Source organism: Monopterus albus, unplaced genomic scaffold (assembly GCF_001952655.1).
Source record: "Monopterus albus unplaced genomic scaffold, M_albus_1.0 scaffold31.1, whole genome shotgun sequence".
Classification (NCBI taxonomy): Eukaryota; Metazoa; Chordata; class Actinopteri; order Synbranchiformes; family Synbranchidae; genus Monopterus; species Monopterus albus.
Genome location: NW_018127911.1, coordinates 5,546,213 through 5,562,425, shown reverse-complemented (window position 1 = coordinate 5,562,425; position 16,213 = coordinate 5,546,213). Strand labels below are relative to the sequence as shown.

Below are 16,213 nucleotides of genomic sequence, written 5' to 3'. Positions count from 1 at the left end.
TGTGTGTGTGTGTGTGTGTGTGTGTGTATGTATATGTGGGGTGTATGAAAATATCGATACATTGGAGTATCACTATATTATGTTTTACCATACTATTATTTCTCAAAAACACAGTATTGAATGTATTAAGTAGTGCCAAATAGTGCTATGTTTTGGGCTGTTACACGGACTGGTACAAATGCAAATACTGTTCTGATTGCATAAAAAAAAGCTTAATTTTTTTTAGGAGAGTTTATGCATATGGTGGTGTGTTGCTTATTTTATGTTTTTTTTTTTATTTAAATTTTTGTAAAAATTGCAATGTATTGCCTTGTTTACATATTGTGATACATATCATATCACCAGATTCTTGCCAATGCACAGCCCATATACACCTTTCAGCAATAACATTATGACCACTGGCAGGTGCAGTGAATAACACTGACTATCTGTTACAGTGACACCTGTCAGTGTGTTGGGTATATTAGACAGCAAGTGAACATTCAGTCCTCAAAGTTGATGTGTTGGAAGCAGGAAAAATGGGCAAGCATAAGGATCTGAGTGACTTTGACAAAGGACCAAACTGTGTGAGATGACTGGGTCAGAGCATCTCCCACACTACAGGTCTTGGCGGGTGTTGTTGGTCTGTAGTGGTTAGTACCTACCAACAGTGTCTAAGGAAGGACAGATGGTGAACTGGAGACAGGGTCATGGACGCCCACAGCCCACTGATGATGATGTTGACCTGCTGTAGATTAAACTTTTAACTTCCATTTGTACTTTTCAAAAGATTAAAATTGATTTGAATATTTGTTAAAATGGTTGAAATTGAGAAACACTGTACATTGGTCTCTATGAAGAGAAAGAGTCAGGAGCTGTAGTGGTGATATCACACCTAGAGTGGTGGTTACCCTTGCCATGTGCACTAATGTACATTTTTTTGCATGTAAAGTGTTTATATTTGTGGACACAGCAATGGCCTGTGCTCAATGACAGTGGTTTTTTAGGTCTTCCTGAGCCCATGCAGTGATGTTTCCACTGCATAATCAGGGTCCAAAGGTTAGTGATTCAGCCTTGCTCTTGATTACAGAGATTTCTCTAGACTCTTTAGCAGCAGAGTGTCATGGAGAGGGTTAAGGTAACAGAGAGAGACTACATCCTGTCCCAGGTTCACTTGATTTATCAAATAATGTGGAAAATCTTAGTTAATGCACCTTTTACAGTTTTTTCCCCCTAAAATAAATAGAATGGCATTCTTTGCTTTAGTACTATAGGGTACACAAATAAATTGCTACAGGTAGTTATTTAGCACATGGAGTTTGGAGAGTGAATTGTTTTCAGTTAAAAATATAATATAAGTATTAGCTGGAAACCCCACAGCCCTCTTGATAATTGTTCTGGTAACCTATACATGATTAGACTTGCTGTTCTCTCAGCAGTAGCACAACCTACAGAACCATACCTTGGGTTGGTTGTATTACAAGCCTCAGTCCACTAGATGGTAGTATGTTCACAGTTTAATTTCTATAATGTTGGATTAGTCTCAGAAGGCTACAATGGTGTTCTATAAAGCAGAGGTAAAGTGTAACTAAGTGCATTTACTCAAGTACTGAACTTAAGTATGGTTTTGAGCTGTCTGTACTTTGATTATTTTCATTTTCTACTGGTTTATACTTCATCTTAACCACATTTTGAAAATACTGTTTTACTCACTGCATTTATTTGATAACTTTAGTTACAAGTCTCAGAATCAGATTAATAAAACAAAATGCAGTATAATCATAAGGCTTCATTAATCCCTAGTGGGGATTTCATGAGCCACTAAGTTCAAATTATAAGCATGTAAGGTATTTGTCTCCACCTTTACCAGCTGTAACACTAAAGGTGACGTCAACTATAATAATTATAGTCTAATAATATACATTAGTCTAGTAATATACATTAATATGAACTGTGCCATTATGCATAATGACTACTTCTCCTTTTAGTACTTCAAGTATATTTTGATGTGAATACCTTTGTACCTAAGTAACACTTTGACTGCAGGACTTGTAACAGAGTATTTTTACATTGTGCTATTACTACTTTTACTTAAGTAGACAATCTGAGTACTTTGTCCACCACTAATACATATCAAACCTTTAATATAAATCATCTATATTTTACATCTAGAACTCCTAATGTTCTAGTTAATGTGGAACTGTGCTATTATTAGTCCAGTCAGTATTAAAGGTGAATGTGACCTGTCTAAATAAATAAACCTGGTGTATTGCAAGTATCTGGACAAATAATGATTGATATTCTTTTACTTAAAGCCTTTGCAGACCTGATACAAGGCTTGCTAAATGAACAGTCAGTTGTCTGTGGGAAAAGGTCAATGCCTCAAATTGCCCCTGATCAAGACCTGGAAACTCAGCTGTGCTTGGTGTTAAAGTTCAGTGTTTTACACTAACTGGTGTCACCGTGTAGCTGGGAAGTTGTGTCAAGTCAGATTTTATTCATATGTCCTAGGATCTAGTTCTCTTGTGTAGTACTGCTGCTAGTTTGCGATGTGAGGAAGACAGAGTGCACAGACATTTCAGGCAATGTATGAATTAACATTTTCCCACTATTCATTATTAAGCATCATAGTCAACAATTCAGGACCCAATTACTTTGTGTTGCTCTACTGTATTACTGTAGAACCCAATATCATACATTATAAATTTGCTTCGAGAGGCTTTATAAACTTTACAAGGGACAAGGAAAAAACTTGAATGGTGGAAAATGAAAGAAACCTCAGGAAGAGCAGCAGAGGAGGGATCCCTCTTCAACAACAGGCAGACACACAATAGATGTTGTGTGTACAGAATAGAACAACATAGTAGATTTGGATAAGGACGATTATATAAGTTAAACATATGAAGAACATGGTCCAGAAGGACACGCAACTTCCTGGTACTGCTAAAGAAACCCACGCGTGCTCCTCTCTAGAAGAAGATCTGAAAAGGGGGATGGACTACACAAAGGCACAAGAGGAAAAACCCAACCACACCATTTACACTTGTAACAAACACACATGAGAAATAAACAATATAAACAGACAGCAGACCAATAATAAGAGATGCAGTGCAAGTCAAAATACAGAGATCTCACAGCTGCCTTGGCTTCTCAGACATACTGTGCTACAATTTAGTGTAGTTTTAAAACATTTTGTTTGAGCTCCCCATGTCTGTGTCAGTTTGAGCATCTTTGGAGAGAACTGTGGAGACTGTCTGTCTTTTCTTTTAGATCTCACCACACTCATTTATAATTTACAGTCACTCTCCTGTTTCATGGCAGCTCACAACCAGCTGGTCCAACATAGAAAATCAGCCACGGGATGGTGAAAAATTAATGACTGAGCTGCTTTTAAATGCAAAGCTTTGCAGTAATTTCTACAAAATCAAGCTGTCAGTCAGAGCTATGAGGAGAGAGAGCTGTGCTTCTCATCTGCTGGGTGTCACAGTCACGGTGGGATTTAATAGCAATTGACAGGAGGTGTGTGTGTGTGTGTGTGTGTGTGTGTGTGTGTGCGTGCGTGTGCGTGTGCGCGCGCTCACTGGGTGAAAGTTTAGGGACTCCCAACTAGAGTTGCAATTAATTATTTTCGTTACAGTCCAGCATAAGAATGTTTTTCCTAAGTATTAATGTAATTTATGAAATGTCCAAATCCAGAGTCTGAGGTGGCATTTTGTGTGTGCATATGTAACTGTTGACCTATGCTACATACTACATGCATAAACAGTTTTGCAACAAGCATAACCAAAAGACAAATGCCACTTATATTCTCATTCTGTAGCTGCCTTTGAAGCTAGTACTATAGTCACGGACTATAGTGACTGCTAAGCTGGTTAGCAGGCAGTGGTAGTGCATACAATATCCAAAGAGGGTTTTATTATGTGTGTAAATCTTGTTGTCCTAGAAGAGGGTAACAAATGTCTTGTTGGAGGCCATTTTGCATATATCTATGCATGTTTACATTTGTGAAAATTGTTTATCTCTCAACATGTTATCCACTGATTGCGTTCCAATATATTAATAACCTTTATGCCCCCACCCTCATCCCCTTCTCTCTATCCCATTGTTGTAATAGACTTGTAAGGTGTGAGCAGGGCCTTGATAATTGCTTTGCAGACAGATGGTCATCCAACACTGCATTATCTAGTTAGCAGCCCCCTTTTAATAGCAACACTCATGATTCCAGGGCCATAACCTTTCTCACTTGGCAAATAAGAAGGCTGATTGCTCACTTACTATAGCCAAGCCATGTTCTCTGTCTTATCTTATCTTTGTTGGAAGCTGTAATTCTCTAATGTCATGGAAAGCAAAGCCAATTAAGAAGGTATAATGACTTAGGAGTGTCACCGTGAAAGGCTGCCACTGATGATGATGCATTTTAAACCACGCTATCAAAACAAGGTAAGGTGATCCAGGAGTTCTGAAGTTACAGGCAACTTGGCTTCTTGGTTATCTGGCCAAATGTAATTGATCATTAATTCTTCAAGATTCAGACATAACCAATAGAAAAATTCAAGAAGGCAAAAACAAGGGAAAACTCTGAACACGGGTTTTATTTATGTTTTCCTGTGCTACAAGTAATGCATTCTTGCAACAAGCAGTAATGACTCATCTGAAAACATTGGTGTATATAAATGGTAAAATGGTAAATGGACTGTATTTATATAGCGCTTTTTTCCAAAGCGCTTTACAGGGAGGTCATACCACCATTCACCCATTCACGCACACATTCACACACCGATGACGACAGCTGCCACACAACGGCGCTAATCAAGCCACCGGGAGCAATTCGGGGTTCAGTGTCTTGCTCAGGGACACTTAGGCATGCGGGGAGACCGGGAGTTGAACCACCAACTTGCTGGTCAGCGAGACGACTGCCCTACCTCTTGAGCCACAGCCACCCCATACACTTTTGTTGTATTCATAATTTGATGTATTTATTCTGTTTTGGTCATACATCATCTATTGCAGTTTCCTTTGTCTTTCTGGTTTTTTTGTTGCTCTTCCTTTCTTTTTTTACCGTGTGTGTATAATTTTTTTTTTTTTTTTTTTTGAGGTGGGAATTTTCTTTGTCTGATTTAAGGGTCTAATACAGAAGGTCTCCTATGCTGTACACATTGTAAAGCCCCTTGTGGGAAATTTGTGTTATTGGGCTATAAAAAATACAACTGGACTGGACTTGAGCTATGGAAACCAGTGGAGAAGTTTCACTTTCTCCTGAATGTACTTTATGCAATAATCTATAGTACCACAGAGAAAACATTTAAAATGCCCTTTATACAGTACATTCATGTGGAGAAGTTTCACTTTCTCCTGAATGTACTTTATGCAATAATCTATAGTACCACAGAGAAAACATTTGAAATGCCCTTTATACAGTACATTCATATGGCTCATTAAAGTGTTTCTTTTTGGAAATAAAAAAAACATCTGAGCTGTTTCTATAAGTTACTGGAACTCTGAAACAACACTTTTATGAATTATAAATCTGACAACATTTAGTTAACTTAAAAGGCAAACCATGATTTTGCTGGGTTATATTTTTATCTCAATATGTTACCACCAAAACAAACACATAAAGGTGGAAGTACTGTACAGATCAGACGCACCAAGGTAGAGGTCAAAAGAGGTCAATGACCTATCTTCTTGCTTTTCTGGCATTGTATTGGTTTTGCTTTTGTCATACTGTACAATATTGTCATATTTCAGACAAATCAGAAAAGTAGAAGAGTAAATGATGTAAATGTTCTGGAAATCACTGCAGTGTGTCTTTAGTCTGCTTAAAAAATGAATTTTATATAGTACTGTAGACTGAATCACAAGTGTGTCATGAAAGAACTGAAAGTGAAATTTGTGCTGTTTTCCTACTTTTGCTGGCGAAACATTGATCTTTTAATTACAAGTTCAGTATAATTAGTAAACGCCTAAACTTGACTGGTCGTGTCGCTGGTTTGGCCTTAAGTTTAGACATAAGATAAGCCTTATCCATGTAAATGGAACTGTGTGAAACATCCCTGCAATTTGGCTTTTACAGAATTTTCTAAGGTAGGTTCATAGCTACTGTCCTTAACTAGATTCATATAGTCCATATGATCAGGTGACATAAGCAACATGTAACATGTAGTGTCGATGAGCTTCACACAGAAGCCACCCTTAAGCACATATTTGCACTGGTTTGTCACTTGCAGTTGCATTATTAGCAGAAGTGACAGCTAGGCTCTAATGTTCTACTGTAGCTTGCTACAGTGATACCTGAGATTCTGTAGCCATTGTGTATCAGTGTGTTTTCATGTGTACGCATTCCTGAATGTTAGTTTGGGTGTGCAGAATCTGCATATTGCCCTGCGTCTTTAGCTGGATATAGTATGGGGGTAATCATTCAGAAGTGACTGATGCACGTGTGTGTGTGTGTGTATAACTCAGATAATGTTTTTCAGTTTATTTGAACAGTTCATAGAGAACCGTGTATATTCTGATTCACAACTGGTTGTGAAAACCCTAAGAGGAATGGAGATTAAACATAAAGAAGCTTCAGCTCTGGTGGGTGAATAGGCACCACTGACAACCTGATAAGACTAACCCCCTTGAGGGCAAGAGTATACGGCTCCACTGTTTATATGTAGATGAGAAAGTGATAGCAGGTTATAGAGAGGAAGGGTTTGAGTCGGCGAGGCAAGAAGCAGTCATGCTGCGGGTGTTTAGAAAGCAGGTCTGGAAAGAGATGCTTTCCAAAGTCATTCAGGTAGGAGAAATCATCCAGCACTGTTGTTGTGGTGGTGGTGTGTGTTGATCTGTGTCCTGTTTTACTTTATGCATTCAGATAATTCTAATTTATTATGCCAAGTACAGGCTTGGATGGACTCTTTCATTTACCAGTGTGGGAGCAAAACTAGCTACAAACCTGACCTACAACTACTGTGTTGACTTTGACAGTGTGTGTTGTTCCCCAGAAGATTTGGATTAAAAATGACCAAGTCATTATTTATGGTTGTTTGAGGATTAGCAGGCAGCTCGTCCCAGCTGCTTTCTCTTTAATTCCAACAGCCCCAGTTTGTTTATTATAGGAAATGTTAGTCTCACCATAGCTTATCCCAGGGTGAGGATTTGCTTGCTTATGAAAGCTATTAATGTTGCAGCTGTTTTTGGATCTGTCAGTGTTGGCTTCTGTTTGTGTCATGGGAATAGCTAAATATGAATGTGTGTGCACATTTCTGTCATTGCTTCAGTAATGTGCAGTGACCTGCAGCTTCGGTTCCTGAGAGTAGTTTGTTGGTGCATGGCGAATAGTGCAATGCTTTTTGAGAGGGCTAATTATTAGATCGTGTGTGTGTGTGATTCAGGTGGACATTATTTGGATCTTTTGGAAAAAAGCTATTTGCCTTGATTCATTAACTTGCATGTCGATGTGGATATTGTCTGAACTCTTTTAAAGTTACTGACAGTTACTGCTCTTTCTAACCTTATTGACACACGCAGCTTGTGAGCTTCTTGACATGCTCTACCTCACTCAGTCTTCTCATAACCAACCCCCAGGCTCTAGCTAACAAGAATCAATACTGTGACTCTTAACCACCCTGGTTTATTTATAGATTTTTTTCCCTTCTTTCTTTGTGTACAACTCCCCTGCCTCCTCAGGTCCTTACCTCTCACAATGTTCTGTTTCATTCTTTGATTTCCTCATTTCATTTCCCCACCTTTGTCTTTTTGCCTTCCTTTTCTTGATATATTTTTTTCTCTTTGTTGTGCTGGAAATTCTTCTTCTATATTTTGAGAGTTGCGAAGTCTCAGAAAAACTGAAGGAAAACTTAAGCCTCTTTCACACTAAACTCAAAAAGATGGCAAACTGCTGCCCATGTGTTCATTTGACACAAGTGCTGGAATCCTGGTACTAGAAGTGTGATGCCTGTCATGACATCCGGCTGCTTTCTTCTCACTGACACAGCTCCCTCTCCTCATTCACTCTCTAGCTCTTTCTACCACCACTGCTCTCTTTCTGTCTCACACACGGACCTCCAGCCCTCCTCATTGTTCCATGGGCTGAACTCATCTCACCAAAAACACTGCCTCTCATTGCAGCATTTTGGAGGGTCAACATCGACCTCCCCCTCCCCCAATTCCGGTACACTACCTTTTATACAGAAATGTGAGGTGGAAAACATTGAATGAGCAGGGGCTAGTGTCTTTTGACCAGTAACTGTCAAACCCCTTGTATTTTACACTAAAACCGAACAAAGGACCCACCCTCAAAACACATTAAAAAGAAAGGCATACAGGTGTCAGATGCAAACCTTGTCACACCAAACCATCTGCCAGGCAATAAAACTGCATCACTGTAGTGTCACGTAGCCTCCACAGCACTAAAGCTGCTATTGAAACATTATTTTGGGCAGTATAACAACACACCCTCCAGGGGATGGTTATCTTAAGCACTCTTCAAAGCAAACCTTTCATGTGACCCTTAGATGATTCCCCCTTATTTTAATACAGTGATCTTAACACAAGCATTTACCCAATGATTCATAACCAAGTGTGCTTCATCCTGCCACACTGCACAGATCTCTTTCCTGTCTTTAATTCTCTTTCACTCTTCTTTTTTTTTTCATCATTTTCCTCAGGTTTTCATGTCCTCCTTTTTTGCCCATGTATTCTTTTGTTCTCTGTTGCTTCATGTCTAATCATCCTTAATATCTTCTGGACGTGACATCTTTTTCTTTTCTTTTTATCAGCACTTTATTCAGCACTCTGTCTGATCTTTCCCTCACGTCTGTCACATCGATTCCCAATCTGATTCTCAGTACAGTCTGTGCGGACTTGCCCAGGGTGCTTGCATGTCCATCATGTCCTGTGCTCCACCTCCACCCTACTAATAACAGTTTCAGTTGGCAAGAAAAAAGACATAAGGATAAGGCTATCATACAGTACAGTAAAATCACTGTTCTATGTGGTAAATACATAAACTACATGGATGTGTACTTTGAAACACAGAGAGGGCAGAGGAGAGGAAGACAGATCATGATAAGAGGCAGACTGGTACCTTAGGGCATTCTCCATTTTAAAATCTAATGCAGTTGCTAACAATTGTCTAAACAGCCTCCAGCTCTTAATGCTTCTATTTTTAGCACAGCAGTCGCAGTGGGATGTTTCTGTCATCTCCTGTTTAAATTCCAGACACATAAGACGAAGGTTAAATGAATGAATTTAAATGCACCCTGTAGCTGGTACACCTTGCAACAACAAGTCATGTAATTTATTGGCTGACCTTGTTACTAAGCAGCAGAACATGGCAACGCACTGTGGTTGATTTTACTGTCCCATCACATTGCTGGAAACTGTCCCCAGTTAAGCCATTTTAACTAAAGCACCTGGATTCTCTAGTATTCAGCAGGGTGTGAAGAGAGTAGAGAGACAGTGACATATAGTGAATGGCTTTATGCTCTATTTAGTCATGTGATGGCTTGACTCATTATGGGCTCCTGTCATGGAAAAGTACAAAATTGTTGTGTATGTGTATACTGCTCTATATGTGTGTGTCTGTTTTATCTGTGAATTTAACCTAACCAAAGCTTGACTCAATTTGTTAACCATCTACCAGCACTCAGTCAACAATAGCTCATGGCTATGTTATATCCAGTTTATTTAGTTTAAAAGTACAGTGTATGATATTAACATTGCATATGTCCTTAAATTTGACTTAGCAAAAGTTGAAAGAGGAGCGTGAGGCTAAGCGTGCCCAGCTGGATGGAAGACATGACTACATCCTCAGCATTGTGGCTTCATGCCTGGGGCTGGAGAAAGCTGATGTGGAAGATGCCATACTGGAGGGGAATCAGGTACTTCATAGTCAAATTTAAAACAAATAGATTTGACAGCATTTGCAAGACATAATCAGTATTCTTATAGATATGACATTACTTCCATAATTATTTTAGGATTAAGGTCGGAGTAACTATTTTAGTTCAGTGTTTGACCATGGTTGTACTATGCAGGACTACACATCTACAGCAGGTGCTACAGCAGTTACACAGTGTCGCTCAGTTTGGGAGACTTGTGTTTGATTGTGCAGAAAGTTTTATTTTCATCTTTTTAGATTGACCGCATGGAGCAGTTCTTTGTGGCTGAGGGGCTTTCACACCTCATGTTCTACTATCAGGACACTGTGCCCATTGAAGCAGGTAACAAGAAAATGTACTCTCACTATACCGAAAATGTATTAAACATGTACACTAACTGTTTGTAACACATGATGATGAAATTAAATCTGGTGCATACAGTAATTATCTCTGTGATGAGTCGTGTCACTTGTAAAATTGATAAGATGACCACGATCAATTGCTATTTAATTCACATACAGTTTCCACACTGTCAGGATCACAGTGAGAAGTCAAAGCTGATTCTGATTATGACTTGTGTTGTCTTTACCGTATGAACAATTCCTTGTTTCAGCAGCAGCAGCAGCGGTTTCTCCATCCTCCCAGCTTGTTGCCCAGCAGCCTGGTCACAGCACAAAGTCTAAAGTGTTTGTGACAGATGGGAGGGATGTGGCGCTTACTGGGGTGTGTGTCTTCTTCACCAGAGCCAACACTTCTAAGGCTGTCACCTCTGAGAACATACACAGAGTGAGTCAGTTTGCACTGTTTTTGTTATATATAGACATGGGGCCATTAGGTTATGTTAGGGTAAGTGAAAGTTGATCAGGGATTTGAAATAAAATTAAACTGTAATCATTTTATGAACACCTATTTGATCATCACTGGCCCTTGGTTATGGACATTTTGGAAAATCTTGTCAACTTTTTTATCTAATCACTGTCCCTGATCACCATACATGGGAATAATATCAACAATGCACATTTACCAAATTGAAGAGGTAAAGAGAAATCCTGATGTCTGTATGCTGTTATCTCTTTTAAAGCGATTCTGTATTGTGATCATATTTAAACAAAAAAAAAAAAAACAAGAAAATGGGGTAATGAGATTGAATACCTTGCAGTATTAACTAGGTTATTATTTCCACATTATAAGGATTTTATTGAAACAGATTAATTCTCTCATTGTAACACAAGGTTTGTAATTACAGCTAAATTATTTTGAATTGAAGTTACTTTGTCAATTTCTGTGATAAATTATGTCAGTTAAGACAGCTTCTTTTCATCCAGTGCTAGTGAGGCTGCAGTTTGACAGTAGTACTGTGATGCCACAGGCAGTTCAGGCTATTGATTCTTGATGATCACCTGCTGTCAGCAGCAAAGCTAATCACCACCACAGATAAAAGGACATTTGCTATAGGACACTCACAGCAAAGAGAGGGATAAGCATAAAGGAGTGAAATATAAAGGCGCACTGACACATTACTATGTTATAGACACAGGCAGTTAAATACATCCATGCTGTTTGCTAACATCTTAGCTACATCAACTAAAGTGAGATGCTCCTTATTTATTTATTTTTAAGTTAGTGATGTGAGGTATCTACTGCTGTGCTGGCATTTCGAATATGAACCATTCAGTATGAACCTATCAGATTTTAATCTCAAATATCTGAGCCTTTAATATGATTTAGTTCTCGAGAGAGCCTCTAAACAGTCAGCTGTTAGATTCAGAAAATATTGCAGAATTTTTGATGTTTGGATATGCTTGTACCTTTCTTTTCTAGGACATCAATTTCAATATGTTGGACACAACAGAAGGGGGTCTGTTAAAAGGTGTGGAGCAGTTGCTCTCTGAGATCTTCATCCCCACACTGAGGAAGATGAACCATGGCTGGGGGGAGCTGGCCAGTCCCCAGGCTGAGGCTGTCAAACAGGACTTCATATCATCATTGGAAAGCTTTGTGTCTGTTTTGGCTGGAGCACAGGAGAGCCTTCAAGAAAAGGTAGGGAACAGTCCCTGGATACATTCAGGACAGCTATAAAACACCCTGTAAACAGCAGATTGAAATATCTGTGCACCAACTAGATATCAACCCCATGCCACTACCTGGTAGCCTATGTGTTGCTTAGAAAAAACACAATGATGTAGATTAATATGGAGAAGCCTGTTTGAATATTACATTCATTACAGTAATGTGTTCTATTAAACCAGTAAGATACTGAAATAATTCTTCGAGCACCACAACCAAAAAGGTCTTGGAACTCCATGAACAACCAGTCAATTTAAAATACATTTAATGCAGAAGCCTCTGTGAGCACCCACATCCACAGACATAAACAAACAAACATAGCAGCAAAAATAAACCATGCCATGGCTTTTCTCCAGGTTACCTTGAAAGAATGTGACACATTGGACCTGCGGGTGCTGAAAGGCCCATCAGACTACATGGCAGCAGCCAACAGCACAGAGACCATAGAAAAGATAGAGGCCTGCATGAAAGTGTGGATCAAACAGATAGAACAGGTGAGAATTGTTATGTAACAGGTAAGAAGTTGTCCTCAAACGCATCACCGTTACTATTTATTATCAAACTTCTTGCAGTGTTGTGCTCTTCGCTGTTGTGCGTGTTAGCTTGCAGCCAAATTTTGACACAGAATTAATCTCAGATCCAATTTTGTTTGAAATGACTTTATCCCGTATATCATGTGAAGCTGAACAGGTTCAATGTAAGACCAATATTTGATAGAATATGTGTTAAATATTTAATGAAGCTGGAGCAAAGAATGTTTAAAATGTCCCCCTATATTAACTTTGATATGTTTTCTAGTTATTTCTCACAGATCAAACGCGTAATGATCAAAATTAATTCAAGATCTTGTGGGGACAGATAAAAAATGACAACAATAAAATGATCAAATGGAATATATCAAAATCAGGGAAAGAAAACTACAGAAATGAGGCTTCATTAGTGAATAACAGCTTTGTTCTACAGGTTCTAGCTGAGAGTGACCAGCTGAGAAAGGAAGCTGATGACCTCGGCCCTCGAGCTGAGCTGGACCACTGGAAGAAACGAATGTCTCGCTTCAACTACCTTTTGGACCAGCTTAAGAGCCCAGATGTCAAAGCTGTCCTGGGAGTGCTCCTGATGGCCAAATCTAAACTTATTAAGGTCAGAAATGACTGTCAGTCGCTGCTAGGTTTTAGTGACTATATACTGCTTCATAGGGCACTGGATTCTGACAAAATTTCATCTGCCCATTACATTGGTGTTTCATTCTTTAATTTCTGGACGTTTTGACAAGCTGTTAAACAGTCTCTCAGAAAATGCATTAAGGGTTTGTTCTGTCTAGTCATGGCGGGAGCTGGACGCTAGGATTACTGATGCAGCAAATGAGGCCAAAGACAATGTCAAGTACCTCTACAGCCTAGAGAAGTTTTGTGACCCTCTTTACAACAGTGACCCTGTAAGAAAAACACTTGAATCATTTTAAAGATGAAGTGGTCTGAATTCAAAGCAGTCCATATGTACTGTGTTGAACTGTCCATACAGTAATTTGTGAAAATGTACCTCAAATGCATGCAATTACACAAATACAGAAAAACTATAGTTTCTGTTTAACCCTAGGTATCGATGGTGGATGCAATCCCAGGTTTGATCAATGCCATCAGGATGATTCACAGTATTTCTCGCTACTACAACACGTCAGAAAAGATTACATCACTTTTTGTCAAGGTATGGGTGGTTGCTGTTTCACCAGTGCAACAGTGATAAAGAGAATTACATTGTAATCAACAATGGAATTCTGCAAAGCAGTTTGCCTATAGTGGATATTATCTTCATTTGAACCATTTGAGATCTGCTCTTTTCAAGTTTCTATAGACAAAATGAAATGAAGCATTGAAACATGGCAACTAAGGTCACTGCTATATTAATGTTTCGTTCACATCTATGGTTTTGAAATCAGCATATTAATTTGCACACCAGGGTATTAAAAATTGAACATTTTTAAATCCCTTTGTGCACTATTCTTATCTTTCACTCTGTTTTAACATAATTCACCGACCACCGGTCTAAGAAAGGGGGTAGGACTAGATAAGTGTATACTTCTTCCTACTCCCTTTCAAGCATGTACTATTGGAATGTTGTGATGTCTTATGCGTATTGGTTGAAATGTCAAATCAATTTTGTTTTTCGCAATATCAATTTTCATAGTTTTACATGCTTGGAAGAAACTTAAATAAATAATATTACAGCACTCAAACCAATTGCCCCTTTGACCTTTTGACATCCTTGCTCACGATATGTACACTAATATTTAACTACTTTAGCTACATATGACAGACAGACTAGTGGTTAGGGTGCAGCACTCCCGCCGCCGTGGCCTGGGTTTGAGTCAGGGTTGCGTCAGGAAGGGCATCCAGCGTAAAACACGTGCCAAATGTCAACATGCGAATTGTCAGTGTGACAATTCGCTGTGGCGACCCCTAATGGGAAAAAGCCGAAAGTGGCATTCATTCATTCAACTATATATGTATAGTCTCAAGATGCTTAGGTCCACAACAATTTGAAATGCATATTTAAAATTTCAACATATCAATATCTGCAGGTGACAAACCAGATGATCACAGCCTGCAAGGCCTATATCACTAACAGTGGCTCTAATTCAATCTGGGACCAGCCTCAGCAAGTTGTTACTGACAAAATCAAAGCTGCCATCCATCTAAACCAGGTACTTGACAACACTTACAGTATATGGTAGAATACATCATTTATCTATCTACCTAGTTTAACCATGTTCTTATCAAAGGTTGTTTCTTTTTTTTGGAATATTGTGGTTATATCAATTTAACATCTGTGCATATTGTTTGTCTTCTACACAAGACATATTAAAATGTGATAAGTACTAGGTGGAGACAAGGCCAGTATCATGATATGAGGAAATGAACATTTTGTCATACTATATCCTCCAGGAGTACCAGCTGTGTTTCCATAGAACTAAGGAGAAGCTAGAACAGACTCCCTCAGAGAGACAGTTTGACTTCAGCGAGATGTACATTTTTGGGAAGTTTGACACTTTCCAGCGGCGGCTCAACAAGATCCTGGAAATGTTTGGCACCATTGCTACCTACTCTGCCCTGCAGGACTCTAAGATAGAGGGACTGGAGACTATGGCCACCAGGTTTCAAGTGGGTATACAGTTAGAGCTGAATGATGTCGAGACATTTTTATAACCCATTCCATTAACTGATGAAATGTCACTGCTAGCCAGCTGAGCCTCTATTTCTTCTGCCATTCACTGATATAGGAATATGTCCGTGGATGGCAAATGTAAGCCTGCTACAGCGATGAAGAGAACATGTTTGACAGCTCTTGTATGAATAATACACATACTGTACAAGACCTCAGCATCTCTAGTACATACATTATATTGAATGTGTTGATATAGTGTACAGTTGATATCCCAATTCATTATCAGTTTGTTATAAAGGTATTACAGGATTTTGCTGAATAGAAGAAAAATTGCACAGTAAATCTAGAAAAAGGACGTATATGAATTTTGAATTGATGTGGTGATCATTGTGATTTTATTAATTAAAATGTTTGGACACATTTTTCCCATTCATTTCAGTGGGAAAGTGTGTCCAAACCTTTGACGGATATTTGTTATATTTATTGAAAAACTGTCAGTACAACTCAGGAGAGTACTGTATACATCCAAAAGTAAGTTAGACTTTGTTAACATAATGCTTCAGGCCTTTTCTTTTTCTCTAGTGGGAAATAGTTATTTATGTTTACAAAGTCAGATTGCATTGCCTTGGGTCATACAAATTAACACTTGAAATCCTGAATGCATTGCAGTGTAGATGTTTACTTGACTGTATTTTGATGTGAGCTATCTGTTTGTTTCTGCTTCCTGCTTCCTTTCTGCTGTACAGACTGCAGAAATGCAGGGAAAATGGGAGGTAATGTTTCTTTGCAGTGGTCTAGTAATGCATGGTCTATTTTCATATAGTGCTCAAAAAATTAAAGGGAACACTTAAATCACACATTGGATCTTGATGAGCAAATTATTCATGTTGAAAACCTTTACTAATGTGCATTGTGTAATTTGTTCTGAACAAAACCATATAACAGTCAGTGGAAACCAAAAACATCACCCATGGAGAACTGGATTCAAAATCACACTGAAAACTGAAATCACAGGCTCATCCAAGTTGTATGACTTTCATCACAGCAACTCATAATGTGACTCAGAAGTGTGTATGGGCCCTACAAGCCTGTATGCACTACCGACAACATCTGGGCATGCTCCTGATGAGTTGGCA

At 38.8% G+C, this 16,213-nt stretch overlaps 1 protein-coding gene across 1 annotated transcript in view; it reads left to right on the top strand.

Annotated features, from left to right (window-relative positions):
* dnah5 (dynein, axonemal, heavy chain 5) overlaps positions 1–16,213 on the top strand; it is a 96,386-nt gene that overhangs the window by 2,818 nt on the left and 77,355 nt on the right. Inside the window, 11 exon segments of the mRNA XM_020596903.1 lie at positions 9,714–9,848; positions 10,106–10,190; positions 10,462–10,634; positions 11,670–11,888; positions 12,272–12,409; positions 12,879–13,055; positions 13,237–13,350; positions 13,512–13,619; positions 14,494–14,616; positions 14,858–15,073; positions 15,824–15,850. Coding sequence (XP_020452559.1) covers positions 9,714–9,848; positions 10,106–10,190; positions 10,462–10,634; positions 11,670–11,888; positions 12,272–12,409; positions 12,879–13,055; positions 13,237–13,350; positions 13,512–13,619; positions 14,494–14,616; positions 14,858–15,073; positions 15,824–15,850 — 1,515 coding nt within the window.